General features: G+C 33.0%; 2 protein-coding genes across 10 annotated transcripts; both read right to left on the bottom strand.

Moving 5' to 3' along the window:
• Positions 1-3,455: 3,455 nt before the first annotated feature.
• Positions 3,456-7,885, bottom strand: LOC121220009 (conserved oligomeric Golgi complex subunit 8). The gene is made up of 12 exons (XM_041099038.1): positions 7,552-7,885; positions 7,324-7,476; positions 6,091-6,239; positions 5,922-5,999; positions 5,747-5,840; positions 5,587-5,661; positions 5,182-5,478; positions 4,924-4,991; positions 4,786-4,840; positions 4,541-4,679; positions 3,999-4,183; positions 3,456-3,911 (listed from the first exon to the last, which is right to left on the bottom strand). The coding sequence occupies exons 1-12, from the start codon at positions 7,699-7,701 to the stop codon at positions 3,609-3,611; spliced, it is 1,746 nt and encodes a 581-aa protein (XP_040954972.1). The 5' UTR covers positions 7,702-7,885; the 3' UTR covers positions 3,456-3,608.
• Positions 7,886-8,540: 655 nt separating this feature from the next.
• LOC107932899 (uncharacterized) lies at positions 8,541-11,472 on the bottom strand. Of its 9 annotated transcripts, none has more exons than XM_016865020.2 (6): positions 11,301-11,472; positions 10,566-10,663; positions 9,678-10,359; positions 9,451-9,512; positions 9,237-9,318; positions 8,541-8,923 (listed from the first exon to the last, which is right to left on the bottom strand). In XM_016865020.2, exons 1-6 carry the CDS (start codon positions 11,344-11,346, stop codon positions 8,829-8,831), a joined length of 1,065 nt encoding a protein of 354 aa, XP_016720509.1. In that variant the 5' UTR covers positions 11,347-11,472; the 3' UTR covers positions 8,541-8,828. The 9 variants fall into 9 exon arrangements, with proteins under 9 accessions (XP_016720509.1, XP_016720511.1, XP_016720510.1 ...); XM_016865022.2 differs by having other exon boundaries at positions 10,581-10,663; XM_016865021.2 differs by having other exon boundaries at positions 10,566-10,660.
• Between the last annotated feature and the right edge of the window lie 5,190 nt (positions 11,473-16,662).

Genomic DNA, 16,662 nt, shown 5'->3' with positions numbered 1-16,662 from the left:
ATGAAATTTGGCTCCTAATACAAGGACTTCCATGCTTTTTTTTTTTACCTTCAATAATAACAATTTAATATTCCTTAAGAAAAGTTTGGTAAAAATATCATGGAGACCTTTGCAATAGGTGTCAGATTGCATTTTGCCCCTTCTACTAAAAAATGAGTAAATTTGTCCCTGTACATTAGATTAAAGAGCAAAATGGTCCTTTATGTTAAAAGTTTCATCCAATTCTACTATTAAAAATTGGCATGGCTGATAGAATAACTAAATAGTAACATGTGGCATGACATGCGTACCTCATGTTAATGTACATGAACCAATTTACTCTTTTATCTAATGTATAATAATTAATTTGCACGCTTTTTTAATAGAATGAGCAAAACATAATGTGGCTTTTAGCACAAAGAACTCCATAATATTTTTACCAAAACATTTCTATTTAATTTTAAGTATTACCAATAAAAATAAAAATAAAAAGTGTGAGGAGGAATTTTACTTAATTCGATACCAAATTTATTAAGAATAGTGCAACTTGGAACACACAAATGAGATTATCTTCTAAATATTCTATATTTGAATGATTAAATTTCTGGAATTCATTCTAAAAGAACAAACACTTTTAAAAAATAATAATTGAATTTCATTTCATTTAAAGAAATAATAATTGAATTTCATTTCCTTTGAGAAAAGAAAAATAAATAAATAAAACTTATTCTTCTTTGCTTGTTATCTCTTTCTCTTTATCAACAATGGCGTCTTGATTTCCAGCTGCTGGTATTGTATCAACCTCCCCTTTATTGCCACCATTTTGATCTTCATCATCATCCTCAACACCATAAGAAACTTTACATTTCTCCCCCAATATAATCTTTTTAGTCCAAAGGGAATCTTCTTGATGATGCTTTTGTTGCACGTGTTTCCCTTTTTCAATAATTTCCCTCACCGATATGCTTCTGAGATGTTTCTTAACGCTAAATGTAGAACTCAGTTTACTACGTGTAGATGCTGATTTCTTCATTAAATTGCCGGCGTTTTCGGGATTCTTGAACGTTAATGCCGTCATGCATGGTGGAGGTGGTAATAGTTCATTGCCCCCTTCTTCCGTTTCTCCGCCGTCTGCGGTGGTGTTGGGTTCTTGTTCTTCATTTGTTGGTGATGTAGTGTCGGCTGATGTTGGTTCTTGTAATTCTGGTGGTGGTTTCCTGAAAAAACCACATAAACCGGTGATTATAGCGATGGTTGCCGCGGTGGCAGCCACCACGAGGGAAAATGGTAATGCTGGGTGTATGACGACGTCGCCATCTAAAGGAACAATCCTTCCCATAGCTTCAAAAAGGAAATGAAAACAATGGGAAGTTCTTTTATTTTTGTGAAAATTGTTATTTTGATGTTTTCGTTTGTTTCATCTTTTGAGAATGATGAAATTGCTTGAATCAAGGAGTTTAATGAAGGGAAAACTAAAAACTAAAAAAGGTCTTCAATGGGTACCATTTTTGGTACAACCAGCTAATCACATTAATTTGGGATTAAACACTAAATTTTATAATATTTTTAATTCAACTTGAGTTAGAAAATTTTCCCATCTAAACATGGTTTGAGGTTAGTTATTTTTCATGTTAATTTATAAATATAATTTAGTAAAATTTTTACTATAAATGAATGTAACAATCCTCTAAATCATCATTCATTCTACGCAAGTTCAATGCTAAAAGAAAAAAAGAAGAAAATCTGAGTTTTTCATTTATTATTTTTCAATATTGCAAAATTAAATTTGGAAAAAGAATTATCATAAAAAAACAATTTGTTTTTTCAAAAGTTGTACCCATTCATTCATAGAATCACAAGAGAGGTAACATAGATGAACTAATGAAATAATTAGATCCCATTAAGAAAGCTAGAAAACACATATAAAAAAATTGCAATCAAAATTTTACAAATATGTTAACTTCTGCCATCACTAAATTATATTCTTCAACAGATCAAGAGTAATTCATAAGGTACCATTAAGAAAGCTAGAGAACAAATTTCAGAAAATTTCTGTCAAAATTTGGAGCACAAAAGAAGAGTAGAGAAAATGTACAAGATATGATCTACCTGTATCAACTCCAAATATTGCGAATAAAAAGTGAAAGTCTTTATTTTGAAATACTTTGATATATGAGATAAATTTAGTATTTCGATTTTTTGCCTATTTTGTTAGTGAATTAAGTTGAGCGGTTTTACATTTACAGATGCATAAAAAACTATTTTTGTGGACAAAAGAAAAAATAGTTTTTTTTTTTTTTATGTTCTGACTCTTTCGTATACGTCCGCTTTGGTTTGAACATGCATTCTGAAGAAACTTCAATTTAGTTCTGCTATAGAAAAAAAAAGATTCTTGGATTGAGCTTTTTCCTCCTGGCGAGAAAGCTTTTATTCTGCAGTTCATTTCAAAATACTTCAACCGGTACATGCAAAAAATAGGCTAATTCAGCAGCTTTTTGTTCAATTTCACGTGGAGTTAAATTCTCATCAGTACGAGTCAAGAGAACAGCCTCCTAACTTCTGATTTCCATATAAATGACACGACGAGCATAAATACCCTCTTTAATATATTAACCTTTACCTTCGCTAAAATATCTTCAACACATCCCACCACAGTAGTCATTGATTTGTATTTTTTTTCATTTGTTGTCAAGCAACTTTTTGTTTTTTTGGATTAAAGAATTGGGATAAGACTGAATTATAGTCGTAGGTGCTTGGAGAGAAGTAAGTCAATAAAAAAAAAGAAAAAAAGTGATTTAAAATGAAGAGAAAGCGAGTTGGCAAAATTTTTAATGTCATCTAAAACATATACTTATGTGGCATTCTATTATTAATTGGGGATCATAGTTGACGTGGAAAAAAAAGTTTACGTAATAATTTTTCCAATGTGACCTACGAATAACACATAAAAGTATAGGAATCGACTTATGTCAAATTAAGACCATAATTACAATACAGTCAAGTGTCTTTTCATATTCCTTTTTAAAGCTAATTTAACATTACTTCTTGCAAGTATTTTTGAGATAAAATCATTATAAGATGCTTTTGATATTTTCAAAAATATTTTTAGAATTCTTTCGGAAAAATACTTTTGAAAAAAAATATTAAACTAAGTTTAAGAATTAAATTATATTTTATTTATTTAGTAAAAAATTGAATAAATTAATTGAATAAAAAATAAAATAAAAAAAACCCCGCAACTAGTACAAAGCAAGGCAGGATAGATTTTTGGGCACCCAAACCCAATATGGTGAAAGCTTAACCAAATATTAACCCCGAACGCATTTCCATTTCACCCGACTCTGAAAATTAATGCTATAGTCGACTCTCGACGCCGACCCAACCCCGTATATCACAAATTACAATTTTTACTTCAAAGTTTTGAGATGAGATTTTCATAAAAAAAATCTCAAACATTTAAGCATAACACCACGCCCTCCAGTTATTTAAATACATAACCAACAAATATAAAACTTGTTTTTCTCATTTTATCCTTTTGGCCGGAAAATTGCTTAATACATCAAAAAAATAACACTACCTTTTTCTTTCTACAAACATTATCAAATCAAAGTTTAAAGAATGGATCTTTCCTAGGATGTTTCACCAGCCTTTTTTTCATCAGTATGCAATGCGGGACTGTTCTGTTCCTTCTCATCTGCTGCATTATCGACCGTCGGTTCAATGCCATTTTCCACAACAGGTTGAGACGGCAGGTCACCATTTCCGGATGCTGTCTTTTCCTCTCCGTTACCAACTGGTTTTGGGGGTTCTTTCGTCGAAGAGATTGTCAACAGGCGACCAAGTCCTTCATATAAATTCTTTGCGTCCATGATTAGAGCGGCCCCACCAGGATAACAACGACCGAAGCATGTCGCACAGTGTGGGAAAACGACCTGAGAATAGGGGGAAGTTTGTCAGTATGTAAAAAGTTTTGTCAAAAACTTGCATGAGATAGTTTGCCTGATTTCATTATAATGCACCTCAATGAATGCTCGGCAAAGGGAGAGGAAAAGCCCAGATTCGTTTTCTCTGAGCATCCGAGTTGCGTTGTATCTCAATAGGGAGTCAGAAACAGCCTGCAATCCTTTAATTAATTCTTGAGAAAGAACATTCTTTAAACTAACTGGGGCACAAGGACGTAGTTCGTTCATTGCGGCGGAAACACCTAAAAGTAAAATCACCAGAGAGAGATAAGTTGAAGTAAAAAATGACAACATTGAGCCGTCAAAACCAAGCATAATCGAAAAAAATAGCTTCAATCTAAAAGCTACAATGCCTAATGGCAACCTACCTATCCTCTAAACCATCAAGACTTTGAAAACCAAGGCTCATTCTCTTTTGCATTTGTACTTGAAACACAAGAATTTTCGGGACGAAAACAGCTTAAACATAAAAGCTAGTAAGGGTCATGCAACCTAACTATACTCCCTCGACAGCTCTAGTGTCATTTATCCTTTGATAGATTATCCAAACCATTTGAGAAGTCATCACTAAAGAAAAAGCAAACACGAGTTGAACTTACCATTAACAAACACAGCAAGAGGCGGATGTTCCATCAAATAAGATGGTGGCGTTACATCCTCCTGACTTTCTTCACTGATGCTAGCGGCTGAAAAGCCAACTGCTGGTAATGGAACCCATCGATGCGAATCCAGAACTAACTGGACCCAGAGTAAAAGGACAAGTTAAAGAAGTTACATGGGCAACAACCCATTTAGAGGATTATTAAAAAGAAAAACCCTAACTTTGTGCATATAGTCTGCATACCTGAAAGTTCTCAACTGCTGTATTCATATTCTTAGAGAATAAATTGAGCACTGCCCTGTAAAGTTGTGAAGTATATATAATCAATGATAGGGGTAAAAAGTAGTCAAAAGGAAAATAAAAATGATTGTATATATTTACTCTTCAAATAGAGGAGGAAGCAAGCCTCGAAAATCCAACCCGACCCAACCAAGCCCCATTGCACAATACTGTTAGCAACAAAGATCAAAAGCATCATCACAATCATATACAACAAATAAATCTGTCACTAAGTTATTTTCCAGATGCTTAATTGCAAAAATATTTTCAACACAGCCTTTTGTTGACTATGATATTATAATAATCAAAAGTTAAATGACTGGTTATATAAGAAACTATTGTAATTTTAAATTTTCTCACCATACACTGATCCAGAATATTTGATAGCGATCCACCTTCTGTTATTTTTGGAAGCATGACTTTAAGAGTTTTAAGGTGTGAAGTAATTTGATGCATGGCCCAACTAAAAAGAAGCCCGCCATCATAATTTTCTTCACTTCCAGATGTATCATCAGCAAATATTGCTCGATATTGGTTAACAACATCGAAAAGATGCATTCTGTGACAGCTTATCATCCCTTTTAGATACTCATACGCGTTTCTCTGATCCAAGTCCTCAAGAATTCCAGTGAGCCACGTCTCTCGGCATCTCAAAAACTGAACCAAGAAAAAATGTCGTCAGAAGGGGGAACAAGAAAGTAAAACTGAACAGCGGGATGAGAGAGTTGACCACAATGATAAACAGGCAGAGATAAAAAATTTTACCTGCAACCGCATTTCATACTCACTAAATACTCCTATTCGGCGTAAATATCCAATAATCCGAAGGCATTCTGGTAACTGCAAAATACATAGATCACATGCCTGACTAAAACTCCAACTAAAATCAAGTTTTGCATTCGTTGAACCACTTCCAAACAAATACCTGAATATTTGAACGAAGCTTTTGGAGAAGCTGAGAGAGAAGAGATTGTGTTGTTTGCCTAACTTCTTGAGCCAATGCTTGAATAACAGGTATACTTTCGAGAAGGGGAAAACAAATCTCAGTCAGCTGTCTTCTAATAGTTTATAACAGAAGGATATAATAGGGGTTAACTCACTTGGGGTGCATGGTTGAGAGTTTGCAAACAAAGGCTTCTAAATCAAGAGCTTCATCATAATTTCCATTCCTCACGCATCTGTAGAAAATTGAGTTTAATGAAGCCATTCTAGCATATATGTTCTATAGTACTAAATGCCTCAGCATTTACAATTTGTTCAAGCACTTACGTGTCCATGAGCTGAGGAATCTCAAGCAAATCAAGCAAAGTACTGTGATTTGATAGCAGAGTCTGGTTCATCTTCCTCTTCTCCAAAATTTGTTCTGCAGATTCAATAAATTCTGTGCAACCAGATGTCAGGCTCGGGATCTCAGTAATCTGCAAAGACAAACCCTACCTATTAGCATATCCACAAAAGGAAAGAATTCTATGGATAAAAAAAAAAGAAAAGAAAATCAATGTACCATGAGTTCACCATCTATATACCAAATCAACTAAAAGTTAAAGTCAATCCTTCTTTCTCTTTTATAACTTAAGAATTTTTCCGCTTTTCCTTTTGTAACTCCGAGGTTGGCATGAGATTGTTACCCTCCTTTTAAAATTAGAGTAACCTTACATAAATCTCATTGGTCATCAAAATTTACAAGTTCTACCTTCTTTATCTACTCATTGAATCTTGTATATACAATCCCCAGAGAGAAAGTAAACACATCAGGTGGTAGAAAACAGTTCTCATGTAATATTTCATCACATTGGGAGAAATCCAACTGTAAGCCTTCATGCTTTATCGAAAGAAGTTTTCACAACTAATACAAACATCACAGCTAGTGCAAAATAACTAAGCTATTTTCTCTAGATTTTTGCTCTAATAATCATAAGCTAAGACAACCACTCCTAACTCTTGAGATCCAGAAGATAGCCAGGAAACTGCCTACACCACTCCATAAAATTGCAAATCTATTACCTGACTTTAGAGCCCCACAGCTAAAACTTTCCAAGTGAAACTTTCAAGAGTGTTCAACGCTCCTTGAAAACAATTATGCTCCGTTTGCGAACATGGATTTGAGTTTCATTTATTATATAAATGCTAAGAATGAAATGCATAGATTATTGACAAATTGGTTGATATTCAATATAACATCATTAGAAAAGTATTCTAACAAATCCAAGGATTTGAGAAATTATTATGAATGTTACATTTCTAACTATTCTACTACTCAATTTACACCGTTGAAATCCAAATCCACATCCAAATTCTAAATTCAAGTTCCCAAAGGCTACCTTATAGAATTTCCTTACTCTTTTCCAATCTTCCAACTAATGTACATTTAGTACTTTCCAAGTTAGTTCATAATACTCCATAGATCAAACGAAATCTCTGTATTAGACAACAAATAACAAGTAATACAACAAAGAAAAGGAAAAAAAAATGAAAAATTTTAATGATAATAAAGTTAATTACCAGAGATTCGAGATGCTTATCGATAGAAGATAGTTCCTCTTTGATAGCAACCAACGCATCGGCGGCAGAAATGAAAGCGCGGTAATTACCAACAGCAACTTCTTGCATTTGCCTCTGAATCCTTTCCGCATCAACTCGAAGAAGTTCCGGCTCCTTTTTCCGTTCAACAAACACGATTCAGATCTCAAAACATATTGGAAAGAAATGAAGAAAAAAAAAGAAACGAACCTTATGGAGGCGATCGAGAGTGAAGGAGAGGAGCTCGGACACGTAAGGCTGTTGAGAGACGGAAGCGAGAGGGAGAACACTGGCCATGGCGGAGGTCGGTGACGCCGATGAGGTGACGCCATCATCGCCGTTCCCTAGTTCCATTACCATCGTCAATTAAACAGATCCACAATCTGTTCTAAACGGATATTTGCAATTTTCTTTCTATAGCTTTAGTCTCTGCTAGAGCTTTGTTTCAGGTTCGGGTTTTTTTTTTGGATCTGAAAGATTATAGTTTACACAGGTGAATTTTCCCAGCATTTCTTGTTTGGACCCGATTTGGATCCGCTCGAATTTCATTGTACGACATTTTTGGCTAAACTATTAAATGAGTCCTTAAACTAGTTTACTTTCGTTAATTAAGTCCTTATACTTTGATTATTTAAATTAAGGGATAAAGTAATATTTAATCTCTGAACTTCGAAATTATTTCAAAATGGTCCCTGCACTATTTTATTCACTTTAGTCTTGAATTTGGTAGAATTTTTTTTTTAATTTGATCCCTAAACTTGTGTGATAACATTACGAGATTGTTTCACTTCATCATATGAAAATTTTAAAATACTTTATAATTTATATATAATTTTTAATATTTTTGGTCTTTGATGTAAATTTTTTTCAAATTATTATGGAATCCAAATTTAGAGACAAAATTAAGAAAAGTTGTAAAATTAATAGGGTATAACAGAAGGTTTAAGGACCTAATTGAAAAAATTATCAAATTAAAGAATTGAATTAAATGAAGATAACTCTTATTCAACAGTTTTTTTGAAGTTTTATATGGACTAAAAAATATTATTAAAAAATTTAAAAAAAATTTAAAAAAACACATTTAAAGTTAAATATTCAAATCTAACACATCCTAAGTTTCATGATACCAAATATTTATACATTTTTAACATATAATTATAAGCTAAAAAAATTATTTATAACCATATTTGTACACAAGATAAGAGAATCCAATACATAATCTTGAAGAGAAAAATGAAATAGAAATTCTAAAAAAGATCTGCTGTGTATGTGATGGTCATTACAAGATAAGAACTGATCTGGTCTAGATACTGGTTTAACATGATTGAAATTTGGGTACATCAACATGTCCATACCATAAAGGAATCCAAAGTCTCACCGATATTTACCATGATAGCAACCATTACATCCTCAAACCACAGTAAATGCAACACAATCAAAACTAAGTCTGCAGCTGCAATTTAAATCCCTGGTTAGAACTCAACCCGTTAATCATTTTGATCGTTTTGAAGATGGAAAGGGAAATGTGCGAATTGGATTCGCAAGGCTGGAGAGTCGGGTTTCTTGTCATCGAACTTGTAACCTGCAGAAAAAGTTCAACTTATCACCACCCATATGGCACATATGATATTGAAAAAGCAATGATACCAACAATAGGTGGATTGGTCCGACTTTAATATAAGATCACACGAAACCCCTAATAATGAACAGATGCAGATCACATGTTAAAGCATCTAACCTAAATCTGGTTTTGGAAATAATCATTGGGGCTCGGGTTAAGTATAAAGAAAACCCAATAACCAATAGATGCCGGATAACATCACTTAACACTTTCAATGCACTGTTATTCATCTCTCTGTTAAGTTCTATATGCGATTTTTTCGAGCCTAGATTACCTTGAAGAGCTGCCATGGCTGTCATTGCACATTTTGAGTCGTCAAACTCTACAAAGCATAAAACCATGGCTCTATCTCCCCTCTACGAAGAACATAAATAAAACTAAATTAATGGAATAATCGAATCGAAATATGTCAACATATTGGTATATTAAGCCATTCATCCCCAACACGGGAACCTAAATCAAGAGAAATGATCGAGTGGTGAACTTACACGCCTTGGTTCCTTGTGAACAACTTTGATATCTTTGTAGCCGGTAAATGGACGGAAAAGATCTTTGATGTTAAGTAAAGGAGAACAATGGCATAAAATAGTTTAATTTTGCGTGATATCGTGAAGCATGTGTGTTATTTCTTAAGCATTGTTTGAACTTTCTCGGAAAGTTGCTGAGGAATATTTCCATATTCACGAAAGCATGCATGCGAAAATAAAAAGGATACGACCTACTTCTCTCCTCGTACAGTTAGTAGGAAGACCATCAACGAACAAAATGTTCGAATCTCCAACAGCATCTATGTGACCATAACCATTTCTCGCAGAAGCATTTTCATCTAACGCATCGGGAATGCCAGGCTTTGTGCCCGGTGGACTGTCGTTTCTTTGGTCAACTAAGGTTGAATCTTTTAGAGGAGAAGGATAACCCTTTATGCTAGCTCCAGCCGGTACAGAACCAATACTAGGTTCGGGATGAAGTCCAGAACTTGGACTAATGCCTACAGGAACATCCCGTCTTTGGCCAACGGAACTTGGAATTTCTAACGGAGATGAATAACCCCGAATGGTAGCTGCAGCTGATGCAGTACCAAGACTAGGCTCGGGATGAACTCCAGCACTTGAACTAACGCCAGGAGTATCCCATCGATGGCCAACTAAATTTGGAACTTCCCTAATGGGAGGTCCAGCCGACACACCACCATAACCAGGTTCAGGATGAACTCCAGTGTTTGAATGGATACCTACAGAAGCATTCCATCTTTGAGTACCTAAACTTGGATCTCCGAAAGAAGATGGATAAGCCCTTGTATTTGCTCCAGCTGATAAACCACCAAGATTGGACTCAGGATAAACTCCAGGATTAGAAATATCATTCACCCCATACTTCCCAGGTTGCATTTGATTTATCTACTCAAAAAAATACCAACACAAAGGAAGGGACATCCAGTTATAAAAAACTCCAGGATTAGAAATATCATTCACCCCATACTTCCCAGGTTGCATTTGATTTATCTACTTAAAAAAATACCAACACAAAGGAAGGGACATCCAGTTATAAAATGCCAAAGTCATTTACAAAAATGGTATCACACTAGAACTGAGAACCGCCTTACATCGGAAGAAGCAACCTGCATATCAGCATGATGAGACGTCAACGAGGGTGCTTCGGAAGAAAAGTAGCCAGGAAATGCAGACCTCGGAATACTACCTGCTGCAAAAAGAGTCGGACTATCAATAAAACGACGTTAACTTGCTAAAGATCAATACGGAGACAGCACTATGAAGTACCCATATCGAACACTCGTGTAACTTAAAAGAACACCGCATATTCACAATGCAAAGATTCAGCCCCCCCACCCCCCATATGGAAAAATTATCTTTTAGTCCCCAAATAAATGATAGAATTAAAAGTTACTATGTGGTAAAATTGTACTTTGGCCCTCCAAAAAATGAAAAGATTTCTATTTAGTCCTTCCAAAAGTGATGAAATCATAAGTTAATACAAGATAAAACTACACTTTAACCTCACAAAAAAATTATAACTCAACTCCGGCCCGCTAAAAAACTTTCTGGATTAGCGCCTGAAAAGAGTCTAACAGAATTCATAGTAAAATGCAACTCCCATTAAACGAGACCATAATTTCTGATTCTGCAAATCAGAGCTAAACAGGTTCAAACAATATCATATAAAAACACACCCATTACAGGGGAAAAAAGAGCTAAATTCAAATTAAAGAACAACAAAGAGTAAGAATTCGCAATGTCCTAAAGAACAAAATCCTAATAATCAAACAAGTTAACATTCTGGGCTGCAAAACAAAGTTAAATTTAGGGGTAAAACAAAGTACCTCTATCTGCGGCAGCTAAAGGGTATCTATAATAAGGATCCCCCATATGTTTTTCTGTAACTCTTTAACTAATAGTTTTTAGCTTGAAACCCCGAACCCCTTCGCTTAATTGCTATTTTGCGAATTTGGTGATTGGAGAAAAGGGTGAAGAGAAAAAACTGGGCTTCGTTCGGTTTAGGCGTAAAAGATATATAAGATTCAATTTAGCTAAATGGGCTGTTTTTTATTTAGTTTTTATGGTTTTATTTGCAAATTGGTTCCTAAACTATACCCTAATTTTTAAAATGGTCCTTGAAGGGGTTTTTTGGGGTTATAAGTGGTTGTTAAACTATCAATTTTGTAATTTTATTTTAATTTTTATAAGGACACATGATAATATTCTAAGCTCGTTTGTGGAGGTTTCTTTTAATTCATTGTGGTGTATAAATTAATTATTCTAACAGGATTAGGGATAATAAAACCTGAATTAGTTTATGGATTTTAAACTGAAGTAGTTGAACCAGATTTTTAATATTTTATATTTTCTATGATTTCTTTAATGGCTTGTTAATCGAATCAGACAGACTAATCGGACCGACAAACTGATGGCTTGACCGATTCAACAACCAATCTGATTCTAAACACATTGGAAAGGAGAAGGATTTTTGTTTTTCTAAACAGATTTTTAATAATTTATACTTTCTATGATTTCTTTAATGGCTTGATAATCGAATCAAACAGACTAATCAGATTGACGGACTGATAAGGACTAAAATTTAAATTTGATTGAAGTATAAGTGCTAATACAAACCCAGCAATAGACATTTTCCTTATTGTTTGTATGGTGGAACTAGTTATATCAACTATAGCCTATCATGATGGTGGTAGTGTTGTTGGAATTAGAGAAGATTGATTAGTTCGTATACTTGTTCAAACAAAGTGATTAAATCGACTGATTGGTAGTATAGTTGGTCCTGGTGCGTTTCTACTTATACACAAAATAATATTAGTAGAGGAGGAGGTGATGTGGTGACTTGTAATCGTAGAATGATCAAAGAAGTTGATGAAATGAGAAGAAAAATGAACCCAGAACATGAAATAATTATAAATAAGGAGGATCCCAAATAATAATGTAGTTTTTACTACAATTCAAACAAATCCAAAATAATCCCAAAAATAATAATGTGGCCTTCAAACTCTCAGAAAAAATACTGCGATAAACTTTCTCTATATATTTGAGCCAACTCTTCTTGTTTCAGAAGGATTTCAACTCCAGCACGATCTCTTACCTGCGGATCATCTGAACTCAATAGCTCTCTCCATTTCATGATTTCCTTCACTTTGCTTTGAATCTGATATATGCAAATGCAATAAAAAAACTGTTACTAAATATGATATATGCAAATGCAGTAACAAATGTCAGTTTTTACGATCACCTTTCGATGAGGCCACCTTCGTTTGCCACCACCGTTGCCTTTGCACCATATGTTGTGGACTACAGTTTCGGATAGTCCAAGTTTTTGGGCTGCTTCTTTCCTTGGCAGATGTAAATAATTTGCTAAATCAATTAATCTCATCTCTTTTATTCTCTTTCGCTGTGGTTTAAACAAAATGAATATTTTCAGTAAAAAGAAATCCGAACCCGAACTCGAACTCAACAGCATTAGTTTTGACCTGTTCCGTTAAGGAAATCGAAGACTTTTGATTGTTGTCATTGCTATTGCTGTCAGCTTCGTTAGTTGTTGCAGCAACAACTTGTTCCGTGTTAGAGACCGATGCCTGCCCCAAGTTGTTTGGAATGTCCTCTATAAAACAAATATCATTATATTTTGCTAAATATGTGATTGATACAAGTATATTCGGGGAAGTCGGGTACCTAGGTTCGTATTGGTAGTCGGATTTTCGTACCAATCAAACCCTATGCATAATGCTTCAAAAAAACTAGATCTTGGATCCTTCAGCATTGTATATCCCTCTTGTTTTCTCTTCATGCAATACTCTCTTAGAAACTGCTTCACTTCCAGCAAGCTTTTCCCACGGAAACTGTTCAAAAAGAAAAACCCAATTCAATCCCGTCTTATGTTAATCCCGGACCAATCCCGACCTTTACGATAAGAAAAAAACTAACGGATGTTAAAGAAGAATGAAAAACCCTTACTTGAACACTTCACGAGACACAACTTGGTTACTTTGCGCAACATCAAGAACTGCATGAAAGAGAACTCCAACTAATCTTCCATGTAGTTGAAGTTTCGTTACAATTCCACCTGTACAACAAAGAACAACATAAATCTCTGCTAAAATCAGCCATTTTTACCGAAAATTCAAAAAAAAGAACATTACCATCAAAATGATTAATTTCCCTCAATATTTCGCAACAATAACATTCAAATCCCGGATTTGTTTTCCCTTGATTACTAGTTTCTCCATTGTATTCAACAATGGCTTTCGAAGAAGGAAATGAAAACGGTACATGGAATTCATTTCCCAAGTTCATTTCTGTTTGATCCACTAAAAGACTATCAATATCTAAAGGTTCATCGCTCGTAGGTAATTTGAGGGAAACTGGTTCCGGGATTTCATTTCCCAACTTATTTTCACTCGGGTCCATTAAAAGACTATCAATATCAACAGGAAAGTCATCGTTCGTCGGTAATTGCAGGGGAACGGGTTCCGGGATTTCATTTCCACCCAAATTCGTTTCGATTTTATTACTGGTTTCTCCACTGAACGGATTCGTATCCCAAAGCTCTAAAGAAGTGACATTAATGGCGGCGTTGATTATTTCCATGAATTCCTCTGAATATTGGGTGTCATTAAACAGGTCGGAGTTTGGATCCCCCATGGTGGTTTTCCTTGAAGAGATTGAAAGGAGTTATTGGCCGTCGTTGGTGGCGCTAGAAATAGAAGCGCCACCGTGAACAGCCGACAATTGAGAATGGGGAGGCTGTTGTTTACGAAACTTGTTTTATATGGGTGGAAAAGGCGCGAGATGGCAGTTAATGACCGTTGTGAAACGAGGGCAACGGTTGGAGAACTTCGGACATGTCTTTTGGTTTTAGGTTAAAACGCGACCTAAGTCCTTATACTCTTATATATTTATAATTTAGTCCTTTTATTTTTTGAATTTAAAAATGTCAGACCAATGAATTTAATCAAATAATAATAATAATATTAATGATTTGATTTGAATTTTAAAAATTAAAAAGTAAAAGAGATCAAATTTCTCAAAAGAAAAATAAATGGACTAAATTTTAAATATATAAAAATATAAACAAATCGATCTAATGCTCTGTCTGCTCAAATATTATTGAAAAGATAGCTTATTCATATATAATTTAGTAATTTTTATTTTTTAAAGAAAATTAAATTTTCAAATTTCAATCTTGATCAAATAATAACGGTTAATTCATTAATGCTCGATTTGGAAGCATTGATTTAAAATTTTAGATTTTATTTATATAAATTATAAGAATGAAATTCATGGATTTAAAAAATTATCGTGAATGTTATATTAATAAACAATTGACTACTTAATTTTCATTAATTTCCTCGAAACACTACTTTATTTAAATTATATTATTTTTAAAATTTCATGACAAAAATATTACCACATGTGTAATATTATGTCTACTTGTTATTTCTACATGTGTGGAGGCTAAAATCGATTAAATTGATAATATGAACTAAATCTACGATTTATACTAACGCATTTAACGATTACCATTTAATTATGATTAAAATTTTAAAATTCGAATAATATAACATCAAAATTAATCGAGTTAAAATACAAAAATTAATATTATTTAAATCCTTTCGTTTAAGTTTACAAGAGACCTAATATGTAGTTAATATAGTCGAATAATTTAAGAATTAAATTTGAATATATTTTAGCCGTCTCAAAATTAAAAAAAATATATTAAAGAAAAAGATAAATTGGAGGCGAAATTTACTCACCGACTTTCAATTAAAAATATTAAGAAATTGACTTTTTTAAAGTCCAAAAATAAAATTCATTTGACTTCCCACCCTTAAAAAATAAAATAATATTTTTAATAAATATAGTAATTAAATAAAGTCAATGATTATCTGAATACTATTTTATTTTTAACAGGAAAAAATAATTCATTAATTTTACTTTTTTTACCCTTAAATTCACATTAATCACATGTACTACCTATGAATTGGTAATAATATTATATATTATTATAAATTTAATCTTTACACGGCATAAATTACATCCGTAATAAAATAAGTTCAAGTCCGATTCATATTTTAAACAGGCCTAATTTTTATCCAAACTTATCTTTCAAATTTAATAGTTTTACTCAAACCCTCTTAAATTTTACACCGTGTAAACTAATGAGGATCAAGACCCTTAAACCACACTTTCTTTTTCTTTAGGTACAATATAACATCACACACTATTATATATTTTTATTAAGTAATTATCTAATGTTTCCTCCACTAAAAAAATTGTTTTGACTAAAATTAAAATTAATTATTTTAAATCTAAGCTTCTCCACTGGATTTCATGAATATTCTTGTTGCTTACAAACATACCAGTAGTTCAAATGCTACACCCATTTCAATTTAAAAATCATTATTTAATTATTTTTAAAAAATATATAAAATCCATTTGACTTTAAATAGTTTAATTAATGGTCCAACCATAATATATCAATTTTTTGTCCTGGTGAAATGTGTGGGTTCTTCTTAATCTTCTAATTCAGTACCATCAAATATTAATTGTTGTTGTTTCAATTAATTAATAAGTTGACTTTAACCAAATTGCATAATATTTTTTTTTTGTATTTTGACTTTATTCTTACAATTAAAGAAATTTTGTTACTTTTAATTTTTATACTTCAACAACATGAAAACTGCAAAGCAACATCATTGATTAAGTAACAAGATTATCACATTAATTAAATTATAATCTTTAGTACATTGAGATTTATCTATTTTTTTATAAACAAGATGATGCTTATATTTTATTTAAAATTACAATTAAAAAAATGCACGTGATTCAGTGATTATCGAATCAAGTTTGAATTTTCTTTTTGAAAATTTCGCTAATACAAATATAATATAATTACAAGTGCATGTCAAGTACAAATTATAAGCACACATAATACAAATCATACAAATATAATATAATTACAAGTGCATGTGAGTTCGATGGCACTGAAATGTGTTCATCCTCTTATCTAAGGGTGGGAAAGGGTCACAACCTAGTTCTAGGCTCATTGTATCAAAAGAAAAATAAAATATTGAGATTCCAAATTTGAGTATTACCCTGTATTGACCTTGTTTAGATATATTCTGAATATTAGTCTAATCATACATTATAAGGATTGACCATAGGCAAATTCTAGCCTTG

The sequence above is a fragment of the Gossypium hirsutum genome, chromosome D08, assembly GCF_007990345.1.
Source record: "Gossypium hirsutum isolate 1008001.06 chromosome D08, Gossypium_hirsutum_v2.1, whole genome shotgun sequence".
Taxonomy (NCBI): Eukaryota; Viridiplantae; Streptophyta; class Magnoliopsida; order Malvales; family Malvaceae; genus Gossypium; species Gossypium hirsutum.
This window is presented reverse-complemented; position numbering and strand designations above follow the sequence as displayed.

What these genes read in the sequence shown, in the direction of transcription:
- LOC121220009 (XM_041099038.1), bottom strand. Translation starts at nt 7,701, where the DNA reads ATGGTAATGGAACTAGGGAACGGCGATGATGGCGTCACCTCATCGGCG. An exon ending in ATTCCTCAGCTCATGGACAC is followed by an intron (nt 6,000 to 6,090) that starts GTAAGTGCTTGA and finishes AATTTTCTACAG; the next exon opens with ATGCGTGAGGAATGGAAATT. An exon ending in CTCTCAACCATGCACCCCAA is followed by an intron (nt 5,841 to 5,921) that starts GTGAGTTAACCC and finishes CCTTCTCGAAAG; the next exon opens with TATACCTGTTATTCAAGCAT.
- LOC107932899 (XM_016865020.2), bottom strand. Translation starts at nt 11,346, where the DNA reads ATGGGGGATCCTTATTATAGATACCCTTTAGCTGCCGCAGATAGAG. An exon ending in TGCAGGTTGCTTCTTCCGAT is followed by an intron (nt 10,360 to 10,565) that starts GTAAGGCGGTTC and finishes TTTTTTGAGTAG; the next exon opens with ATAAATCAAATGCAACCTGG. An exon ending in AGCCATGGCAGCTCTTCAAG is followed by an intron (nt 8,924 to 9,236) that starts GTAATCTAGGCT and finishes CTTTTTCTGCAG; the next exon opens with GTTACAAGTTCGATGACAAG.